The sequence below is a fragment of the Poecile atricapillus genome, chromosome W, assembly GCF_030490865.1.
Source record: "Poecile atricapillus isolate bPoeAtr1 chromosome W, bPoeAtr1.hap1, whole genome shotgun sequence".
In the NCBI taxonomy this organism is placed as follows: Eukaryota; Metazoa; Chordata; class Aves; order Passeriformes; family Paridae; genus Poecile; species Poecile atricapillus.
Window position 1 is genome coordinate 20,690,506 of NC_081288.1, and position 23,311 is coordinate 20,713,816.

The 23,311-nt window shown below is 44.3% G+C and overlaps 1 protein-coding gene across 7 annotated transcripts in view; it reads left to right on the plus strand.

Annotated features, from left to right (window-relative positions):
* LOC131592011 (DENN domain-containing protein 5B-like) overlaps positions 1 to 16,001 on the plus strand; it is a 103,297-nt gene extending 87,296 nt beyond the window's left edge. For all 7 annotated transcript variants that reach the window (XM_058863207.1, XM_058863210.1, XM_058863209.1 and 4 more), the window contains 9 exons: positions 4,038 to 4,166; positions 4,897 to 5,018; positions 6,691 to 6,836; positions 8,471 to 8,589; positions 9,619 to 9,806; positions 10,452 to 10,534; positions 10,680 to 10,806; positions 11,523 to 11,697; positions 12,551 to 16,001. In XM_058863207.1, coding sequence (XP_058719190.1) covers positions 4,038 to 4,166; positions 4,897 to 5,018; positions 6,691 to 6,836; positions 8,471 to 8,589; positions 9,619 to 9,806; positions 10,452 to 10,534; positions 10,680 to 10,806; positions 11,523 to 11,697; positions 12,551 to 12,734 — 1,273 coding nt within the window. In that variant the 3' untranslated portion in view covers positions 12,735 to 16,001. The remainder of the gene's footprint in view (positions 1 to 4,037; positions 4,167 to 4,896; positions 5,019 to 6,690; positions 6,837 to 8,470; positions 8,590 to 9,618; positions 9,807 to 10,451; positions 10,535 to 10,679; positions 10,807 to 11,522; positions 11,698 to 12,550) is intronic.
* The last annotated feature ends 7,310 nt before the right edge of the window (positions 16,002 to 23,311 follow it).

Sequence of the window (23,311 nt, forward strand, 5' to 3'; positions counted from 1 at the left end):
CAAGTTTAGAAATTGAATCAGACCTTTGTCTGATTCAATCAGAATTTGGGTGATTTAAAGTTGGGATGTGAAGTTAGGGCAGGTTCTCTGCAGTAGACCACAGCCTGATTCTGGAGACCTTTTCAAACAGTGTTTGTTTGGAACCAGGAGGATTAGGGAGCCAGAAGAGGTGGAGGCTGGTGTGACAGCAGCAGGCAGAAGTTCTTCAGGGCATCTCCTTGATTAAGCCATTGCCAGGACAGGCCACTGTTTTGACACTTGTCTTGCCAGGGCTAAGGATTGCAGTGGGATAAATATGCCATGAAAAGAGAGGAGGAGTAATGCAATAATACACATCTGTAAAGAGCTGAGAGCAATTGCTTGCAATTTAATGTGTAAGACAACGTGAGTACTGTTTCTTACGTTCTTGTTACAGCTAAAAATATGGCAAAAGAACCTTAGGGTAAAAATAAGATTTATTGTAGTTAGTTCACAGAACACTGATTACAGTGATGTGATTTTTACTGTGTATGTTGATAGATTAGTCAGATTTTTCTGGGAACAAAAATCACTGTACTCCCCACCTGCAGTGTGCAACCTTTTAGTTTGATGCTTTGTAGTTTGAATCTTTTGTTCTGATTTCAAAGAGCATGACATGCCACGTGCAGCTAAAACAACATGTAAAAGAGAGAATACATACAGTGTAATTAGGGATGTAGTGCCAAGAGGTCATTTTGAACACGTGTCTGCCATTTTAGCATCCCCCTCATGGGATGTGGCAGCTCTCTCCTTAATTCAGTTCTGGGAGACTGACAGGCATGAAGAGGGTCAGTCTGAGGGAAGGATGAAGGAGGATCTGGAGCGGAAACTCCTGTGCTGGGAGGTTTTGCTGACAGGAGGCTGTGTGTGCTCACTGCTGCGTGCATGGGTTCTGTCTTCCACGAGCTTCCACTGGAGTAATGAAAGCCCAGCACGGATCTGAGCTCTCGTTTGAATCACAAAAGTCTTTCTTACTGCTCTTCAGACAAAAAGCACAGAAGCAGAACATTACCTTTTGTAATATCATGGGTATTTGTGATTGTCCACAAACATGACTGGGCAGATGGTGAGTTGAATTTGTCATCTGTAATCTCAAGGCATACTTTCTCCTGCTTGGAAGGAATGCTGCCTAGTATTTGTTTGCACACACAGACCCAGGCTGAAGTTGAAGGATGGGTAATTGTTAAATTGCAGGGCTTGTGATGCTGACTAAACTAATGGCTGGAGGATTAAGCATTGCCTTAAGCAGGGCTGGTTTCTGATGGCTCATGCAAAGTTATGTAAACAACTTAAAAGCAGGGCTGAGTCACAGTCATGCTCTGATTGTGCCATGTGCTACAGGTACTTCGGTGTGTCCTCTGCCCCCTCTAAAAGCCAGGCATCACAGATGTGGTCAGCAAGATGCTCAGGGTGTTTATTTTGGTTCTGTGCATGGAATCTCAGTGGCACAAGGCAGCCTGGGGATACTCCCTCCAGCCTTTCCCCTGGCATGGATCTGCCTCATCTCTCCCACCCCTCTTCCAGCTGCAGCCTGCTTCCAGCATGGCCTCACCCTTCAGACGTTGCTGAACATCCAACCCAACCAGTCAACATCAAGGCCTTTGGTCCAGCTGAATTCCAGTTCCTGATCCTTCCCCTTTGGGCAAGCTCTTCCTTGCTCTCAGCACTTGCTCTCATGTCCATGTTATGCCTCCCTCCTGTAGGGAGCTTGCAGTAGAGGATGTGAGCTGGGCCCACAGCAGTGATGCTTAACCTGCTGTGCTCAAAAGGAAGGCTGAACAAAGACCTGCTGCCTACCTGGGGTGAGCCATAGGCTCCTTCCTGACTCTGCTGGCACGGGAGAGTGCACAGCATCCCCAGGGCATGGTGGTGCTGAGCAGCTGTAACCTCTGCTGTCAGCACAGCTGTTTGCAGAGGGTTTGTCTCACCATACCCCAGGCTTACATTTGGCAGGGCAAATAGATTTTTCTTTATTACTAATGGGATTAAAAGCAAGTCCAAACCAGGGGAGTTGCATTGAAATGGCTCTTCAGTGCTCTGACAAGAGGAATTTGCTGTGCAGTGGTGAGCATACGGTGCTTACACTTAGGTCACAGATAAAAATAGAGCTGTTCTGACTCTCACAACTGACAGTGAAATAAATTTGGGTTCCTGCATGCTCTGTTCTGTTACACTCTGCTTTTGCTGACACCAAGACTGATTACTGAATCTTTTTTAAATCTCTGGCAAGCTGCATGCTTGCAGATATTTATTTTTCCCAAATGCACAATTAATGCTAATCTAGTCTGAACCAGACACAGGTAATGAAGAGGCACAGAGCGTGCATGGAATAAGGTTGAGTCCATCTGTACTTGAATCTTCTCACAGTGAAATAACATATTCTGCTCAGGGTTTCATATTAGATGTAATTCAAGCTGAGCACTCAGGGGAAGGGGTGGGAGATGATAGTCTGTGCTTTGATCTTCCCATCTCAAAAGGCTTGAAATGTCTGAGGAGAGTGTCTCAACATGACGTAGTTGACTGTAGCGTGCATCCTGTTTCTCAAGGACTACGGGTCACATGTCCAGCTCTCTGGTGGAAGGTTTAATGCTGGCTCCCATGCTCTAAGCCAGAAAGGGCTTTCCCGTGCCAGGAGCAAGGCTGCAGCCTTGCAGGTCAGCCTGGCACAGAGCAGTGCTGCTGGGCTGTGCATCCTCTTCGTTTGTGCAGAGAAAAGTCCTATTTTTAGGCAGCTCCAAATTGTTTTTGCAAATTTGCCCTAAAGGTTCTGGGCCTGCTCCGTTAGAGGCTCTATAAACAAGAGAGTAGTTCTCTCAAATAATGCAGGAACTAAATATAACACAAAGCACACACTTGGGTGTAACAGATGGGGGAAAGCACGAGACGGTGAGACTATAGCAGTCAACATGAAAAGCATCAGTCACAGCACGGCTTTGTTGGATTTCCTTTGGAGTAAATATTGCCACATTCCCCAACACTCAGCAATGCGTGGAGGGCTGTCAAGGAAGTTGCAGGAGTTGGACAGTAAATTGCAACTGGGATTAGTTCAGATTTCAGCTGATGGTACTTGGAGCCTGCTATGGAGATTTGGAGGGATGAATTTCCTGTGTACTTAACATGCAGACTGCAGGAAAATTAAGAAATTGCAGCCTTTTCTTTCCCCTGCTGAAAACTGTTACTCATTTTTCTTGTTTTTTATTTAACCAAGTGGGTTAAGAGTTCCAAGAGTTTTTGGAAGCAACTTTGTCCTGCCATGGCAGTTCTCTTCCTCTTCTAAAACTCCCTGTGCTCTAAAACTAGAATTTCTGGCATTCTCCAGACTGAAATGTGAGAAGTTTAAAAAGAAAAAAGAAAAGCAAAGCCGTACAAGAAAGCCCCTGTGGAACACTTCTGCTTTCCTACAGATGAAACATATGGAGGACTGTTCAAATTACCACTTACAGGAAGGCCTCTTATATCCCTAAAAATGTGATTCTGCTTGCAGCTTCCCGTTGCTGTTTTTGCCTCAGAAATCCTCCTTTTCTCAGATGTGCCATTGCTGCTGCCCTCAGGGGGTTTGTTAGAACCTTCAGGGCCATTGTGGTTTGGAGAAACTCTCAGAACATGTGTTTGTCCTCTGCCCTCCCAGACACACCCGTTCAGGTCAGCAGCTTGAGGTGGCAGCTGAGATATGACTGGGTCTCACGAGGTGCCTGCTTTTTTTAAGTGTTAGCAGTGTCCATGAGAACATCTGCCTGGGGCAATGCAGGGGTAAACAGGTTTACTCTTCCTCACCTTGGCCAGGCAACCACAGAGCAGCTCCTGTAGGCTGCCATGCCCAGGAAAAGCTGCCTCCAGGGCTGCCAGGGATCTCATTGCCACAGTGCAGGGTTCTGGGGGCCCTGCTGGGGATCTCTCCAGAAATTATGTCAGAAGACATTTTCCAGTTCACCTGCTGCATCATCAGATGGGATGTTGCCATTTGAAGCATGCAGAATTTTTATGATTCATCTATTTATTTTCTTCCCCAAACCTTTCAGGCACATTCAGAACATGAGTGAGATAAAGACTGATGTGGGGCGAGCCCGAGCTTGGATAAGACTTTCCCTGGAGAAGAAGCTTTTGTCTCAGCACCTGAAGCAGCTGCTTTCCAACCAGGCACTTGCAAAGTAAGCCAGCTCTTCTCTTCAAACCTTCACTTTCATGCTGTGAAAGTGGTGTCTCAAAGTGCTGCTGCTTGGGGTACAACCAGGCACCTGTTTTGGGTACTGTGGTTTCCACTAGAAGTGATTGAAGGGCAGGGGGGAGCTGGGAGAGGTGGTACTGCCCACCCAGCAGGGCAGAAGTCTGCTCATCTGCATGGAAAACACGTCACAGATTTCAGGAAGGAGGCATTAGTCCTTGGTCAGATCCCTGCACTGATCCAAGCCACGCTGCAGCCCTACAGATCCCTGAATGGACAGAGTGGTGGGAGGGCCCCAGCTGCTGCTTGGTGCGTTCTGCTGAGTTTTCTGTCACAGTAGGGAGCAGAAGGTAGATGATGTTATTAGATGGGACCATTCCACAGTGGGAAGGTATGGCGAAGAAATGAGGTTGCTGTATGTTGGTTCAGATCTGCTGCTGTGAATAGTGTTAGTTTTCACCTGAGCTTTGCAGCAAACCCCAAACTGAGATGAATTCAGTAGCCTTGCTGTGGGAGCGTGGAGCCAAGAGTGCTCTGTAAAACACACGTACATTTACATACCCTCTGCGGGTTTCTAGCTGCTTCTGTGGTTGGGAAGTCATACCTCCCATTAAGAGCCACTCTCTTTTTGGTGTTTTGAGATTCAAACACCTTTTAAGACACATGGTGCTTTTTCAACAGCAACAGCAAAAATGCCATGTGCTTGTTTCTCCCAGGAAACTTTACAAGCGTTACGCTTTCCTGCGCTGTGAAGAAGAACGGGAACAGTTTCTGTATCACCTGCTCTCACTCAATGCTGTGGATTACTTCTGCTTCACAAGCGTCTTCACTACAATCAGTGAGTTGGAGAATCAATTCTTTTCCCCCTGACTAAAAATTAGTTGCTGTCATAGTTTGTAAGAGATGATGTTGCTGGTGACTGAGTAGCTGAGCCCTTATCTGGAAGCCTTGGTTGTTGCTGCGGGGGCTCCTGGGTGCTGGGTGTTGCTCTGGGAAACCAGCTGGAGAGCCAAGGTTGTGTGGGAGTGCTCTGGATAAGAGCATCGCACAAAGCAGAGTAATCAGCAGAGTGCTGCTCTCTGTATATTCCTTTCACCTTCCCTCCCAGACAAGTCCTCTACCTCCTAATGCTTCTTTCTGGCCTTCATTAAGCGTGCATCCTAGCAGTCTGCTCTCCTCAGACTGAGGAGATAGAAGATTGGAGGATGAAATGTGTATTCCTCTGTGTATTTTAAATCTCTTTTTGTCTCTTAAATGCCAGAAAGATTCTCTTTCTTGTAAGGAGGAGAGCTGAGATTGGATTGACACCTGGAAATGAATCTTTGTCTCTCCAGTACTGGACAATGCAGAAAAATCAGGATCCCATTAGATGACCTAATTATTTGGATTCACCTGGGCAGCCATTATTTTTAATTTTCCTGCCTGTTCAGAATGAAGCAATTTTTACGTGGCTGTCAAAACAGGCATTCATTTTACTTTTTCTCCTCTTAAAGCAATAAATCCCCTCAGAACTAGCACAGTGCAGAGATTTATTCATCCTCGATTACCTTGTTTCTGTGTGGCATCCAGCTTAACAGCTTTCTCCCGTAGGACAAGTGCTTGGGATTTGAGGGTATTTTTTTGAGTGCAGTATGATTGGCTGGCACACAAAAGTAAAAGAGGCTGGCTTAACTTCCCCAGTCAAAAAGGCAGCTTGTGAAACATAAGGGGAGAGCAAGTCTCACAGTGCTAGAGCTGCAGTGTCAGATTCAAATCCAAATTGGAGTGGGTGGCAGTCCTTGTCTTAAGCATGTATGGGTGATCTTAAAAGGAGAAGAGTAAGAGAATAAGAACAGGAATAAGAATAAAGAGGGGTTTGTCCACAGGGACAAACCAGACCTGAGTGGTGGTGTTAGCAGCCACGCCAGCATTTCCTGTTGCAGCCTTACAGTACTTGATGGGGGCCTGTACAAAACATGGGAACATTGTTGCAGTAGGACAAGGGGTGATGGTTTTAAACTAAAAGGGGGTCAATTTAGGTTAGATATAAGGAGGAACTGTTTTACATTTTGGGTAGTGAGACCCTGCCATAGGTTGCGCAAAGAAGCTGTGGATGCCCCATCCCTGGGAATGTTCAAGGTCAGGTTGGAGGGGGCTGTGAGCGGTCTGGTCGGGTTGAAGATGGCCCTGCTCACTGCAGGGGGTTGGACTAGATGGCTGCTAAGGGTCCCTTCCAAAGCAGGCTGTTCAATGACTGTGCCTCTCCGTTCCCCGTGACCTGCCCCATCCTCCCGCAGGGGCTCCGGCGCCTTCCCGGTGCGCTGTCCCGGCTGTGCCGCGGGGCTGCAGCTCCACCGTGCGGCACCGCTGCCCTTCACCCCGCCGCCAGCGGCAGGGACCTGCTCTGCTTCCCAGACAGGCTACCAGGGCTTGCCTTCAAGGGAAAGGCGTGGTTTGCCCAGAAATAGTGTTTGGTGTAAGGAGGGGAAAAAAATGAAGACTAACGTGCTTCCCCCTCTGCCTGTTCTCAGTGATCCCTTACAGGTCAGTGATAATTCCCATCAAAAAGCTAAGCAATGCAATAACCACATCAAACCCGTGGATATGTGTGTCAGGAGAACTGGGAGATAGTGGTGTCATGCAGATTCCTAAAAACCACCTAGAAATGACGTTTGAGGTGAGTATGTGCTCTTCACATTTTCCTTTCAATTTGAAACATGCTTCCAGATAAGTATTAATTTGTTGAGGGGTTTGTAACAGCATTTCAGATTCTGTCCTGATTTTTAACATCACTGTAGGTTCAAATATGTACAGGAAAATAGCCTGCCCCTCTTGTGTGAGATGGAGGTTTCCTGTGAACACACACCACTTTTAACCACAGGCCTTGCTGCTGTCCCTGTCCAGCCCAGAATTCCTCACCTTGCCTATCTATTTCCACATTCCCTTCCATACCTCCTTGCCTAATTTTCCCTTTCAGTGCTCATTTCCAACCCCTCATCTCCCTTCCAAGTTTCTTTCCCTTCTTTCATTCTGTCCTTCCACTAACCACCACCCAGGTCCCTTTTGACCTCTGGCCAGTCCCAGATTTCTTCTCAGCCCATTGTCCAGCATCGCTCTTCAACATCCCAGCCTCAGGTGCTGTCCGTGGCACACTGGGAGCTGCCATCCCCACTGGGCTGTCTCCCCTAGGCCTGCTGGGGTTTTCTCTTTGCTTTCCCCTCTGCTTTCCCACCCAGCAATTACAGGTTGGCTCAGTGCCATGCCAAAGCAGCTGGTAGCGGGAATTGCAGGGAAAGCCCCATCAAGCTCCTCTAGCTCTGGGCTGTACCATATCCATTAAGGAGTGATTTTGTAGGAAAATCTGCTACTGAAATTGAGGTTGCATCCACTGAGCATATGCAGACTGATGTTCAACAACAATAGCAAAAAAAAGCCTCTTGCCAAATATAGGTCGATTTTGACAAAGAGAGGATATTTTTGAGATAAATGCCCACATCTCATTCAGATATTACTGTTCTGTAGAAAATATCTCCAGGCTTCTAACAGGCAAAATGACATATTTAGGTGCTTCAAAGGACCGTATTGATGCTGTTTTGGATTATTCCTTTGGCTGAAACTTTCCTAAAATATCAACTTGGGTAGCCACCCACTTAAAGAAAATGTCAGCCCAAGCTGCTTGTTTGGCAGCATCAGAAGCAGTGAAAACCAGGTCTTTCAAGGGAAGTGTTTAGGTGACATTAACAGATGTTGTTGCCAGCCCAGCTACAATTACTTATTGCACTGGAATTCACAGTGCTTTGTTTTCCTTCTTCTGTGTCTTTGTGATGCTGAGTCTCATGTTAGTGATTTTTGTTGGGCCTGACAATAAGCAAATCAATCTTTTAAAATAATAAAGGATCTAGGGACTTCTGTGTAGTGTGGAGTGAGTCAGCTGAAGGTCAGTATGTGCCAAATGGATTTTTGAAAAGCTATTTGTATTGAAGATCTGTTTCTTCTGCAAAAGCACACCTTTTTATCACCTTACTCAGAAATGTGTAATTAATACTTCTCAGAAATATTCAGAGTGCTCCCAACAAAGAATGTAATCTCTCCACAAGCTTCTGACAGTTTTATTTCTTCTCTCCTGTCTTAAAATAATTATGCTGCTTTTGAATATGCGCTGCGTCTTTGGTCGAAAATGCTTGTTCTATAAATTAAAGAAAGCTAAGAAACTGAATAAAAACCTATATTTGAGACCATATGCATGCATGTGTGGGGGTGTGTGTTGTCTGTTCTTTTTTTAAATGAAGCAAAAACTGTTACTCATTTCAGTGCCAGAACTTGGGGAAGCTGACGACGGTTCAGATTGGTCATGACAACTCAGGGCTACTGGCCAAGTGGCTGGTTGATTGTGTCATGGTCAGGAATGAAATAACAGGACACACGTACAAGTAAGCAACAAGTTGTAATTTTCCTTGTCTGAAATTCTTGTTGAATTTGGAGAAAGCAAGAAGGCATTCACCTTCTCCTTAACTCTGATTTGGGCTAATTTGGGTCCCTGATAGGGTTGGGTTGGTCTCCCCCAGCCCTGGTTGTCTCATTTCAGAAGCCCTAGTTGAAGTCGGATAATCTGATAAATATTAAATGAGATTTGAGTGCAGGATTTTCTTTGCATTTTTCTGAGACAGGTCAGACAATATGGATACTTTTGAAGTGATTCATACATTTGTGTCTAATAATCCCTTGATTTAAAGTAGTGTGGTAAAATTGTGCACAAATTAACTCTCTTAAACCCCAAGAGCTGAAATATTACACTGAAATATTTCTTGGGGAAATATTAAGAAAAGAAAAGGTTTTGATGATTTCTTAATCTTACATTGAGCACATACCTCTGTGTCAAAATGATTCATCTTGGTTTTACAAAACGTGGCTAAGCAGACTCAATTTTTATAAAAATGTGAACTTGGAAAACTGCAATCCAGAGAGATGAGCTCCAGATCTCAGAGCTGGCCACAGTGTACAGGGGAAAGTAGGAGAACATGGGATAAAATGACATGTGCATGGATTTCTTTAGGGCTGTGTATGGGATCCAAAGGTCCAGCAGTAAAATGTGGAGTGAGGTCTGAGAATGAGGAGATATTGCAGCCTCAGCTGGGTGGAAATTCTGTGGGGATTTGGTAGTTAATCATTGCAATGCTGTTAAAGGCTGCATATTGGTTGTGGTTGCAAGTGCAAAATAACTCGTCAGAAAACAAGATGTGGAGCATAAAATATGTGCATGACCCAAGCTTTGCATATTTCCCTCCAAGAGCTGTGGTGCAGGGGCTGCTCCTGCAGAGCTCTGCTTTGTGAGAATTTCCTGGGAGCAAAGTATTCCCTGCCTGTTAGCAGAGTTTATTGGGTGCCAGCTGTCCCCCAGCTTGGAGATGAGGCTGCACTGTGTGTGGGGCTGACCTGTGCTTGTCCTGGGCACGCTGCAGGTTCCCCTGTGGACGGTGGCTGGGAAAAGGCGTCGATGATGGCAGTCTGGAGCGGATCCTCATTGGAGAGCTGGTGTCCTCCACGTCTGACGAAGAGCTGGGAAAGCAGTGCCGCACCCCGCCCCAGCAGAAATCCCCCACTGTGACTCGGCGGCTGAGCATCACTTCCCTCACAGGGAGGAACACCAGTAAGTCTTTGCCTTTCTCCCCAGGGTCAGCTGCCAACTGCTGGGGAAAAAAACACTTCTGTGAACAGGGAGGGGTTGGTTCATCCTGAAGTGAGGCTTGGTGCAAAGCAGCAGCTGCAAGCTGATGAGCTTTTCCTGCCTTCCCTGGTTGGTGTTTGCTCTGTGATGTACATGTTGCCTCTTTCAGTGTCCCCTTCTGACTGCTGAGAGATAATAATCTTTCTTTGGAGCGTGGAGATATGAGATGAGGGAGGAGGAGGCGGCAGAATTTGCAGTAGCTGATACTGCTCAGCCTCCCAGCTCACTTTGCAGTCTGTGGGAAGACAGGCCTCTCAGAGGGCAACTCAGAGCTTGATGTGGCTGCTGTGAACTGCCTTCTGGCAGAGCTTATCTCTGCAGGGACCCTAGGGCACATCAACCTCACATGCCTAAAATTAGCTTTTATGAGTAACTGCACTTGGCTACAACAGGACATGGGGCTGTGAGGGTCACACGAGGTGTTCTCTGCTAAAGCACAGTGATGGGACAGTGTAGATCCTGTTCACACATCTGTCCGGCTCCTGTAAAATTAGAGGACATGAGTGCTGAAATGTCAAGCAAAGAAAGATTTAACCTTCAGCTAGTCTGCTCTCCACCATTTCACAGAGCCTAATGCGGGGCAGATCCAAGAGGGAATCGGGGAAGCCGTGAACAATATTGTGAAACACTTCCACAAGCCAGAGAAAGAGGTAATTCCTACTTTTTATTACTTGCCTGCACATTTTTGTAAACAGAAATGGCACTGAACTACCAGTAGATGTACTACCTTTAGATCTGAAGTTTCTGGCATTCAAACAAGGTGAGTTGTACTTTCCTACTCTCCCTTTTCCACAGAGAGGGAGCCTTACCATTCTGTTGTGTGGAGAAAATGGTCTGGTTGCAGCACTGGAGCAGGTCTTCCACCATGGATTCAAATCAGCTCGCATTTTTCATAAGAATGTCTTCATCTGGGATTTCATAGGTAAGCTGGTATATGATTTGGAGGAGTAGGTTTAGGGCAAAACGACTCCTCACACACAAACCTTGGATTATCATCAGCTAGGGTGCCATTTCTCCTGCCAAGCACCTGCACCAGGTTGCTTAAAGTCAATGAGAAACCTGCTGGCAAATGAAAAATACTAAACTCTGTGTAAGAAAAAGTGAGAGTCTGTGCAGAAACTTGAGAGTTCCTAGTTCAAACAGCTGCTTTTCTGAGAGAAAGAAGGTAGGCTGGAGGCTGGGGTAGGGGGCAATCAGTGTTAGGAGGAGAGCTGGGAAAGAGGAGGGAGTGAAAGGTTTGGATTCCTGGTTTATGAGAACTCTCCTAATTATTGCACTGGTGATCCTTACCTGTAGGCCTGTGTAGGGGTAATTTAGAACGGGCTTGTAGGCAGAGATGCTCAGCCTGAGGGTAAGTGCTTACCCAGAAAAAGTGAAAAATCAGTGATAGTATCACTTACAGTGAAACCATTGAGGGGTGTTTTGGTGCTGCTCCCTGCTGTTACCTGTGTTAGACATCAGCCAGACTGACCAGTGCTGTGCCATGGCAAAGGTGGAGGTGACCACCTACCTATGGTCTTCAGAGTCAGGAATTCATAGCTCTCTCAGCAGGTTATTTTTTTAAGGATTCCCTTGTGTGATTCTGTGTCACAGTGAAGTGCTTCTTCTCACTGGCTTCTGATGTTCTCCCTACCACAGAGAAAGCTGTTGCTTATTTTGAAACCAGTGATCAGATTGGAGACAATGAGGAGGCCCTTTTGCTTCAGAGATCTTCATGCAAAACCTTCTGTCATTATGTCAATGCCATCAATACAGCTCCAAGGAACATTGGAAAGGATGGCAAATTCCAAATCCTGGTTTGCCTGGGGACAAGGTACTGAACTGCTCTTTATTATGTGTGTCCTCTGGTATTAGACAAGAAGAATGTTTTTCCACCATTTTCCTTACTTTTAGTTTTCCATTTTAAGACATCTCACACCTATCTATTATCCAGTGCCTATTTTAGGCAGCTTTAGTACTACGTCAAAAATTGGAGCAAAGAAGCACTAATAATACATGGCTAGTGTCTAAACTGCTAAAAACATTTTGAGCTTTTTTGTAACTGTTAGCTTGACAGTCATGTGTATGAAATCTGTCTTGCAATGCTATTTTTGATGAATTACTGACTTTGGGAATGCAGAGTTCCTTTTCAGGAGCTGGTGAATTTCTAAATCCTAATTCAATTTCTTGTGAAAATGGGATACCTGCTAGAATTTTGACAGAACTATTCTAGATGAACCTTTCTTTCCTAATAGGGTGCTTTCAGTCGTGCACTTGGGGAGGGGCAGGAGGGTGGGACTTGGTTGTATTTTGGGGGGTAGAAGTTGGTATGTCTAGCAGTAAGTACCATTTTTGTCTTATCTATCTGGATACTTGGAAAACCAGTTGGCAAACAGTCTGCCAGATTTTCCTCAAGTTTTAATTTCCCTATTCCTGATCTGAAAATGTTCCTGAATTCTTACAAATGTCCAATTCTGGTAATACCTTTCAATTTTCATTCCTACAGTAGGTAGTATTTTACTAATCAAATCAAGGGTTGCAATAATACAGCAAACTTGTTCATGCAAACAGCACCCACCGCTCACCCAAAAGGGGCTCCTTGTTTTGGGTTGTGTTCTTGCAGAGGAATTCCGGTGTGATATCTGTTGTACTTGGTGCTAAAACAATTCCTGTCCTGCCCTTTTTAGGGACCACTTTCTGTCTCAGTGGATCCCACTGCTGGCGGAGTGCCCGCCCATCACGAGGATGTACGAGGAGAACGCTCTCCTCCGGGACCGCATGACTGTCAACTCCCTTATCCGAGTCCTACAGACATTGCAAGATTTCAACATCATCCTAGAAGGATCGCTCATTAAAGGAGTGGATGTTTAGCATGGCTCTGCTGAGAACTTCATTACTCCTTTCCCAAACAAGCAAACCGCAATTGGAGACCTGTCAGGACTTGAATGCCATGGTAGTGCACCACTGTAAGACCAAGCTGCTGGTGGAAGCAGGATTGGGAAGCCCAGTTTGTGCCCGATGGGGACTGCCCTCTAAAGCTGCACAAAGCTAAGATGCAGTATTGTAGTTTATTTGAAACAGAAATTTAGTACAAAAAAATAGAGTATTTTCATGTGTTAGGTGTGTGTAAATATGCTATCTTCTTTAAGAAATTATATTACTCTAAGAAATTTTTCTTAGACTGAATGTTCTTGTTCTGACTATGAGTAGCTTAAACCCAGGGGAAGGACTTGGGGGAGGGAGGGAAGGACCAAGATGGGAAGGGATGCCGCTACTTGTTTGCGAGGAAGAAGCCAATCAACGTGTAAATACAGGTGCAAACTCAGCAGGGCCTTTTTCAGGTATTGCAAATTAATACAGCAAATACCCTTATGTGTAGCCATTGTGATCGTGTCACTCTTGGAAATGCTGTAAGCATATGCTGGTTTACCCTACTGTACATGGTCTCTCTTGGTTTGTTGTTTGTTCAAAGACTCGCCTTCTCATTCCTGGAAGGAGCGAGTCGTCATTTTTTTTTTCTGTAAGGTCTTTTGTGTCACTCCTGTTGATCTCCAGAAGGGGAAACAAGTGTTGGAATGCTTATCACTGGAGAGAGGGACTGCTGTCAGCCTCAGAGCCTGAGAGGATGAGACGCCTATTGAAGCCTTGCTGCTGCAGCCTGAGATGGGGAACAGTGGCTTGTTTGGCTCGCTCAGTGTGTCCCTTGCCTGTCTGGATGTTCTCATGATTCACTCTCAGCCAGTTTGTGTTGTGGATGACCTCTTTTTTTTTCTTCCCCCATGATGAGGAATTTGGTTTATACCAAATTCTTGCTGTACTTGAGAAGAACCATTGCTGTAGAGCCACAAACACTGCTATTGCTGTGCTACCAAACTGTATCAGCTGGCTTTGAAATGCTGACAGGTTATGAGTCTTCCTTTTTTCTGCAGAATCAGTGTTCCTAGGGGAGTACAGGATCTTGGATGACTTTTTGTTTTCTTTAATTATCCAGCTACAAAAATAAAAGGAATTAAGCAAAAGGGGGAAAAAATTTCTCTCACGGTATTTTGAGGCTTCTTTCCCTACACTCTTTCCAGTTAATGTGTTACTAATACAGTGCATATACAGAGATACAGCTCTTGATCAGGAACTGGGAGCAACTGTATGATACAAATTGAATAAGAGATTATATCAAAATCACCTTGTGAGTACCATGCAGCAGATACAGAGTGTATTTCCCATCCTTGTGAATGGGAGTTGGAAAGGTCTGCGGACACAGCTTCACCTGGTTTTAATTTTTGGAAGTTAGTTTAAGTATAGGTTTTTGTTTTCACTCCTTCATTCCCTACAATCTTGGGCATTAGGTCAGTGGCATCTTTGGATGTCTCACTGTCAGCTGAGGCTTGGGAAATGCCCCTGACTGGTACTGTGTGTTGTCTTGCTCTGTGTTCTCAAGTGGCATTAGGAAGGGCTTGGCAGTGGTGGACAGTGGCAGGTCTTGGCATAGTGTGCACATGGTGGAAAGAGGGATGGGAGATAAGGAGAAGGAGAGAGGATGAAAATTAGGGTTTGCTTCCTCATCTGCCTTCTGTCAATCTATTCTACTTTTCTGTAGTCCTTCTGCTGCCTGATTCTTAGAACAGCACTCACTTCAGTGTCTAAGTTTCACCTCGGACTCCCAAGCAGAAGAAAACTTTTTGTGTAACTTTGTTTCATTGGAGAGTTTTACCTTATAGAAGTCATTTTGTTTCTAAGAAAGAAATAAAATAACACTGTCAAGGACCCTTCCATTTTAATGAGGGTTCCAGCTTTCAATAATCGCTCATTCCTCCTGAGCTTGTGCTTCCTTAAACTGACTGAATTCATCCCAAGTACTGCAGGCAGCACTGCCATGTCACTGCTGTGGGTGTGAGTAACTAATGTAAAGGCTGTGAATGGTGTCTCGAGTTAGTAGCCAGAGCCCACAGCTGTGTGACATCTCTCTTACATTTCCAGAAATGTGAAATTTGGGGTGTTAGGATTTTCTGTGTGGCCAGGCATGTCTGCCTAAAGTCAGCAGATGATGCATGACAACCCTTCAGCAGCAATTGAAATTGAGTCCCTGTACTTAACTCTATCAATGAATTATACATTTAGCACCAGAAACCATGTGGCAGCATTATTTGGTAATGACTGCTTAGGATGTTTTGATTTCTGTGACAACTCAGGCCTTTCATGTCTAATAACTGCTATACAGGATTTTTTCATGCGCAACCCAGTCTAAGTGACTTTCATTATATATATAACCACCTCTTTAGTCCTTGGATTTCTTCACAGCATCATCTGCATTTGTGTGCTGGATGCTTCCCAAAGTACACTGCTGCAGACTTCTCTAAAGGCTACGTATGACTGGAGCATTCATCTGACATGACAAGGGTTAAGTGCAAGCAGGATAAAGGAGAAATGTAGGCACCTCTAAAGGTCATTCATTTAAATGAATAAACCACACAGAGAGAAAAAAGGCAATAACTACATTAAGTCTGTCTTAAGTTAAAAGAAGTCAAAACCTGAGGATTTTTAAGATTCAAATCAGGGCCTTTCCCCATTTCAGACTACATTAAGAAACCTTTAGCACTTAACTTCACCGCAGCTTTTTCAGCAAGTGTTGACTTGTGTGGTTTTGTCAGGTTTCACATGATGTTAATAATAATACAATAAAAATTATGTTTCCTTGTAGGCAATAAACCATCCCAAGATATGTTGAAAGGGGCACAGCTGAATGCCTTGGATGCCTAGAGTAGTTATTTAACAACCTTGGGAAAACAGTTCTTCATTGTGAATTTTTATTCTACCATGTATGATTTTTATTTTTTTTTAGTGGACTACTTTTGTTGATTGGAAACTGTGAGGTTTTTTTTTTTCTGTGAGGTTTACAGAAATCATTCTACCTACTAGAATGGTGAGAAACCCATCAGGATTCTTCTAAGCTAACACAGTTTTTACTTCAGTGTTAAAGCACCTTCTTTGGTTGAGAAAGGGAATCTTGGAAAAGACCAAAGCTCTCTGGTATCTGCTTTTTAAAAAAAAAAAAACAAAAAAATTCTTAACCAATGCCCATGTGCAGATGTCTGATTTTGCATAGTCCAGTTGTACTAACAGCCAGCATGGTAACTTAAGGGAGTCAGAGAATCAAATGCCTCACTATGTACAAAATGTGTATTTATAATTCTCTGAAATAAATGAAATTGTACTGTTTAGTGAAGAATCTTCTCATGTTTATTCCAGGTTGGTTTGTGTAATTAGCTATCATTGTTCAAAAATGTGGTTTTTAGGGTAGTTGCGCGGCAGCGTATTTGAGAAAATTCCTTCTTTCAATCAAATGAAGGTGCGCGTCGTGAGGGGAAATATTGTGTGTTACACTTGAAATGTACAAATGTGCCCTGTATAGCTTAAAATGATCCCTAAATGTCTCCATTAAGTATATTTTGTCTTTACATTATTACTAACGGAATAAGAACTGGATTATTTTCAAGACGACATTAGTAAGAGTATTGTTATATCAAGCACTTTAACATACACACCACAAACCGACATGGGTTTTTCAGGTTTTGAAGTACATTGAAATACAGCTTTTCATGCTATGTCCTTTACAAATAAAACTGTGAGAATAATGGCTGGTGTCACTTTCTCCTTGCAGAGGAGCCAAGAGATTCGAGTCTGAAGGTGAGGAGCTGATCTGAGCCTGGAGGGAACAAACTGAACAGAATGATCCAGCTGGTGTGGCTCTGGTACTGGGAAGTTGCTGGAGCCAAGCTGGGGAGAAGGAAGCGTGAGGGGCTGTTCCCAAAACCAGCCCTTCTGCCTCCCCTGACACAAAGGGGAGGCAGAGACCGTGCTGAGCCCGAGCAGCTCTTTATTCCAAGGTTTGGGTGGAAAACATGGCTGATTACTGGGAGGAAATGAGATCACAATGAAGCTGAGCTCTTACCAGGGTGGCATTCGCTAGGCAACCAGGATTGCTTTGCCCTTAGTACCTGGAGGAGTGGGGAGAAGGAGGATGGGATTAACTTGTAGTAAAGTGTCTCTTTCCTCTCTTTGAGTTGCTCTCAGATTTGAACTCAGGGTTAAAATACTGGAATGAAGCTTATGCTCTCCAGTCTGTCAGGTAACATGTGGAAGAAGGAGAGTTGATGGACAAGACAGAGATGGATTCCTGCAAAAAAAAAAAGGTGCGAAGAAAAAATAGAAAATATAGTGAAATGCCTTCTTTTCTAAGTTGGACTGGATTTTCAGAAATTTTCCCCATATCCTTCCCAGCTTCAGATATGCTGGAATTGGCAGGAATAGGAGAATTCTTGGAAACTTTGACAGTTTGAAATGCAGAGCCCTGCTTGTGTGTGTGCATGGTGTGTGTGAAGTGTGGCATGTCTGTTCATTCATTTTAACTGTTTTGAAGAGGCAGAAAATCTCAGGACAGGACTGAAAGTCTCAGAGCTTGGGACCATATATGTGGCAATCCTGGTGAGGATAGTGGTGCTCATCAACATTATAGATGTGAATAAAATTCATAGAGCTGCTTATTGTCAAATGTCAGTGGGTGGAGTGGCCGTACCTTTACACCTCCTTACTAAATGTGTGTAAATTAGAGAGGATGAGGTCTGACATCCTAAAGGCAGTCAGTACTTGAAGAAGGGCAGAACTAAGCTTGTCCAGATGAGCAAGGGCAAATAACTTCCTCTCCACTGTGCTGTGGTTGATGCAGTCTGGGAGCACTGCAGTGTTTTCTGCAAAGGAAGAATAGCAGAAAACTGTCTGAGAAAACTGGCATGGGTAGGAGTTGAAATAGCTCATCAATCTATTGTCCCTTTCCAGCATTTCAGGTAAGCCTGTTCAATAAAAAACAATAAATTGTGTTCAGTGGAATGGTGAGTAAAACTGCTTCCCTGGCTGTCACCCCATCAGCTCAGAGGCTGAGGCTCCTGTCAGTGCTGTCAGGGAGCGTTTCATTGCTGACATTCCTAATTTCTCTCCTGCTGTTCCATCAGCCATGTATCATAAGCTGCTTTGAGCCCAGCACAGGGTGTGAAGTGAATGGGAAAATTCCTGTACGGGTCTGCTATCTGGTGGCTGGTTATGGTAAACTCTCTGCCAAAGCCACTGCAGAGCTGATTTGTCAGTGGGGAGCTGTGGTTCTGCAGGAAGGCTTGACATTTCACATCTGCATTCCCTGCAGACCTCACAGGGCATCTGAGATCCTTTGAATGAACTTCCTCTGTCAGAATGTAACCAGGCAGATTATTTTCACCTTGAACCAAGCCCACCTTTGTCCTGGGGAAGGAGGGAAAAGCCATAGGAGGAAACACAGCCAACGCCCCTGATCCTTACTCACAGCATGTTTTTTGTGCTGAAAAGGAGCTCAGTGCTAGGTGATTTAATGACTGCCCTGTTACCATTCAGTAGTGGATTCAGTGGGGTCCATAAATGTAAAATAGTTGTGGTTTGCATGAGAGACTAAGGTGTTCACACCAGTCACTGAGTAACAGAATAACCTGTAAGAGATGTCCCCATCTTCACACAGGACATTCAGTGGCAGATTTGCCCCTGCTCCCATGGCCAGCTTATACAAGTCTAAACTAAAATGGAATTAAATTCAATAGCAGCCAGATGTTGTGTTTTGTGCACTGCAATCCTTGCATTCTCCTGCTTTCAACGAGAAGTTTCCACAAAGGCTGGTGTTAACCTAGGAAAGCCATTTCTCTTAACCTGCCCCTGCAGCCAGTGGCTCCTTCATTGCAGGGAGAAACCTCACTTGGCTGCTTTTAATTAGACCCAAAGAAGACCAACAGAGGCGGATTACCCTTGGAGGGGAAACAAGCTTTAATCTTTATGAATTCCCACCAGCACTGTCCTCCCATACAGAGTTCACTCCTTCAAAGGCATCCAGGTGATACACTGTGATACATTTGCACATCAGAAAAATAAGCAGTTCACAAGAGTAAAATCTAGAGGTGTTAGGTGGTTATTTTTTTACAGTATATTGATAATTCGGATATGAAGACAAATTCCTTATTTTTCATACCGAAAATGTGCCTTCAATTTGTAAGTCTCCCTGGCTTCTCCCAAGAGCTTTAAGCAATTTGCTTGTGTCATATCCCATCTTGCAGGTAGGGAGCTGATGTACAGAGTGGGGGGAATTTGCTGCAGCCAGTTCTGCCTCACCAAGGAAGATTGTTCAGCCTTGGGGTCAGCAATTACCCCTCCAGCATCCTCTGGTGTGTGACTGAGAGCTGCTTTTCAGTGCTGCTGTGACAGAAGTGCCCTGAGGTCTCATCTGTGGTTAAATCCAGTTTAAAGGCATGGGGTGAAACCTGTTGATTTGTGGTGTTCTGGGCTTGCAAGTCTGTCAAGTTGTGTGTGGCTGGAGAGTTTTGTAATTGTCCAGACAGAACAGTCTTTCTTCTTACTTAGCTACAATATAGGAATTATGGTTACTATCAGCAAGGTGATTAAGCACTGCAGAAATGCATAAAAATCCTTGCTTGGCTGTTGTGTGAGGTTGGCAATGATTCCCTACCAAAAGGGAAGAAAACAGATATTTTGTAAAAGCACCTTTCTTTCCATGGCTTTTCATCTTGAGTCCATAGCTCTTCTAGGAGGTACAGACATTCATTAACATCGAGTGAATCTTGTCCTCTCTCTGCCCCACAGCCTGTCCCTGCTCATTGCCGGCCCACGTAGATCATACCAGATCCACCACACCCATATCAGAAAATGCATGGTGCAAGACCTGTGAAGTGCTAGCAAGAGATTTCCAATAGTAATCAGAAGTGCTCAGTACAACTGAGAACCATGTTTGTGGTGCTGTTCTTTGGTTGGGTTTTTTTGAAGGCATGGATTCGATTTCAAGTGAACTGGGAAGTCAGCCCAAAGTGCTTCTGTACTTGAGATAGCGTGAGCTCTTCCATGAAGTCTCCTTAGCCTGTTTCTTCTGCTCAATGCTCTCACCTGAGTTCACCTGCTTGCACACCTGCATCTTTTGAGCTGCCATTACCCCATGAGATAAACAGAATGTGCTCTAAGTTGGACCGTGCAATATGAACCCTCCAGCTCAGAATCAGTGTGGCTACTGGCTTGCCTGAGATCTGAACTTCTCACAGATGGTTTGTGGTTTCTGACTGTATAAATAGTGTGAAACTGGCTAGAAGTGGGTGTGGTGCACAGGATATTCTCCCCCAACCCATAAAATGACTTAAAGAAAAACTGCATTCAGGGAATGTAAGTGGAAATATCATGCTATGGCTCTGCCCAGCTTTCATGTTCCTAGAGCTTTTTCCTAAAGGAAAAACTTTCCTTCATGGTAACAGGAACACAGGAGAACTAGGAAAAACCTGCAGACCAGAGAAGCCATTTCATTCATTCTCAGCATGGATTTTGTTAGAAGAGGATTTCAGATGTCAGCAGGAATTTGTGCTAGACAGGGGTAGTGTGGGTAGCTGTGTTCAGTGAGAAATAGGATAGCTGCTCTGGGCTTAATCATTTGTGTTTAACTGGCACAATGCTAAAAAAGTGAGGAATGAACTAGCTGATCTTCAATTCAAATGTATGTCCTGGGAAGTGCAAGTAGAAGTTGATCCACCATGGCTTGCTGAAGTCAGAAGAAGTTCCTAAAACTGGTGAGTTTAGACAGGCGTTCATGAACATTGTAGTCTGCAAAACCTATTAGTTTGTGCACAGAAGAGAAGCATTCCCTCTTTTGGGAAAATAGTAAAGTTGTTGGTGGTGCTGCTTTCAACACACAATGTTTATTAGGACAGTCCCAGTCTTCCATGTAAGTGTTGGCTTCTGGATGATCTCAGCATTTTAGGAACAAATAGTTATCTCTGTGAAGGGCCAGGCTTGTGCTGGGGAAGATATTGTACAGCCTCCTGTTAATCTCTTCTGTTAAGATAGCCTGGGAGAGAGAGGTGGCACATACAGGGTGTGATGAGCAGGACACTGACTGTGAAGGCTGCCAGTGTTGTCTCTGGGTAGATCTGTGAGCAGCATGTTTGTCTTATCACAAAGTGCAGGATGTTCTGGATAGACCCCCCTCAGCAAGTAAATCTGAGCCCTTGTTCCCCACGGCAGAGCAGGACCTGGCACTAGAGGACAGCAGTACAGGCATGTCCCTTTTGTCCCCTCCACAGCCACTCCAGGCTCTTGGTATCTGAAGCATTTTTCAGCAGGATGCACACATCCATCTTGCACTTGCACTTGGCCTGTAACCAAATTAAGTTTTCCTTTGACATTGGAAGTTAAATCTGTTTGCAGTAGGACCAGCTCCTGTGAGCATCCAAACTGTTGGGAAGTTTTCATGTAAAAGTTGGTGCAGGGCTACCAGTGCATTCTCCCAAGCACTGCAAGCCTCATGCCTTGGCTGGCTCATCACCCAAGCTGGCCATGTTCCTGGAGATATTTGCTGAGCTACTGAGCAAGGTCCTCCTCAGAGAGCTTCCTGGGATGCCCCTCTGTCCCGTGGGCCTTCCATGTTTCATAAGCAGGGGGATTCTGAGAGACTTTTGGACGGAGGATAAGGATTAGGAAGGGAAGGAGAAGGAAGCAGCAGCAAGAGGGGGGAGGAGGGAGTCCATAATTCATTTGAAGTGGTTCTCAGCCAGAGGTGTTTCCATGCAAGCACCTCTCTGACTTCCCCCCAGCAAAGCACTGCTTGGGGGAGGATGGCAGGAGGCACTCCCTTTGCTCCTCCCAAATGTTGAAGTGACTTTCTACCTCTGCTTAGGCAATTAATCAGGTAAGGAAAAACTACTGAGGACTCCAGGCACAATGCACACTGTAACATCTTAATCAATTTCCCCTTTCCCCTCTTTCCAAAAAATATTTGCCTGCAAGGACCTGTACTATTTTTCCCTATGTTAGCACAGGGCCCATGGGGTAAGGAGATGATGGTAGCAGCTCTTTTTGTGTCTGTATAATAACTCATGACTCTCTTACTCAGCTAATTAAAACCAAAACCCCTCTAGCTACCCTGAAAAATGTAAATTACATGTATTAAAACATTGTTCTGTGGTATAACCAGCACCCAAGTTACAGAAAGGCTGTTATGAAACAGGACTTTGCTTGTGAAGAAATGGATGGCTGCAAATCAAGTGAATACTGAGCTTTCTTCATGAAAGTATGAAGCTAGAGACAAACAGAAGTGTGTACAATTAAAAATGCGTGAAATGCAGAGGGAAAACAGCTGGCAGGGGCCAAAGCACTCTGAACACCTTTGTGCTGTTCTTTGCCCATCTCTGGAGTTAGCACAGATATACAGGGTGTGGAATATGCAGTGAAACAAGATTTATCCAAGGGCATTGTGTTCTTAGCACAAGTAGCAAGGTAATAGGAAGACAAAACACATCAAAGCAGGAGAAAAAAGTTTTTATGAGACAGGAGAGTGTTCTTGAATCTCTGGCTAAATGCACAGTGCTTGTTCAACAGCAGATTTGCTGTAATGTAAAATAAAGGGAATGTAATATTAAAAAAAACATGAATATGAAACCAGGAATAAAGTCAAGTTCAATGTTAGGACACAGCTCCTGTGTATTCACATTTATATGAGAATCCAAGCATGTTTCATCCACAGAATGAACTGGAATGAGTCCTTGATGCAAAAGCGAGTGAGTGAAACTCCCTGCTTGTTCCTTGCACCTGATAAAGATGCTATGGAACAGGCCTGATTTAATTCTCCACTTGTGGCAATGCCAGACTAGCTTGAAAGAATTTGATCCAACTTTTGAGCACTCTAATCTGAATATATAAAACCTCTAAAGATAACTAAATTAAGAACTCCAGGATTACAAGAACATCTAAGGCCAAGCGCATATTCTAGCCTTGTGAAGCAGACAGCATGAGCTATCCTAAATACCTGTTTCTTGAAATATGGAGACATTTGGAAAAGTGCTTGCCACCACTGTTATAGTACAGTTGGCAAGGCTTTGGAAACAATTCATAAAGGGTTTGTAAAAGTTCCAGATGAGAACAGATGTTTTAAAATGTATTTTCTTTGCATTGTCTAGGAGTTCATCTCATTCTGCAATCTCAGTTTAAGTTACTTGTCCCAAAGAATCAGATCCACAGGCACAAATATCCCACTGAGTCAACGTTTGCCATCTTGCAAGCGAAACATCATTGTATGCTTGGGTCAAATTAAAAAATCATGGTTCCTCTCTTGTTTTAGTTTTGGGAGAAGATTCTGTCTCTATGTCTAGTGAAAAACTTTGTTCCAAGATGTTGTTTTATGTCAGAATCCAGCCTTGTTTAGTACCCAGAATTTGTACAACTAATGTGGGTCCATACAGAGTAAGGTGCTCTCGAGCCTACAAACCGCACAGTCTGAAGAAACTATCAGGTAAGAGTTACCAGTTTGATTTATTCTTTCTACCACTCTCACTTTCTGTCACACCCTGGGCATCCTCTGTTGGTGAACAGTATGAGACATGAAAGCTGAC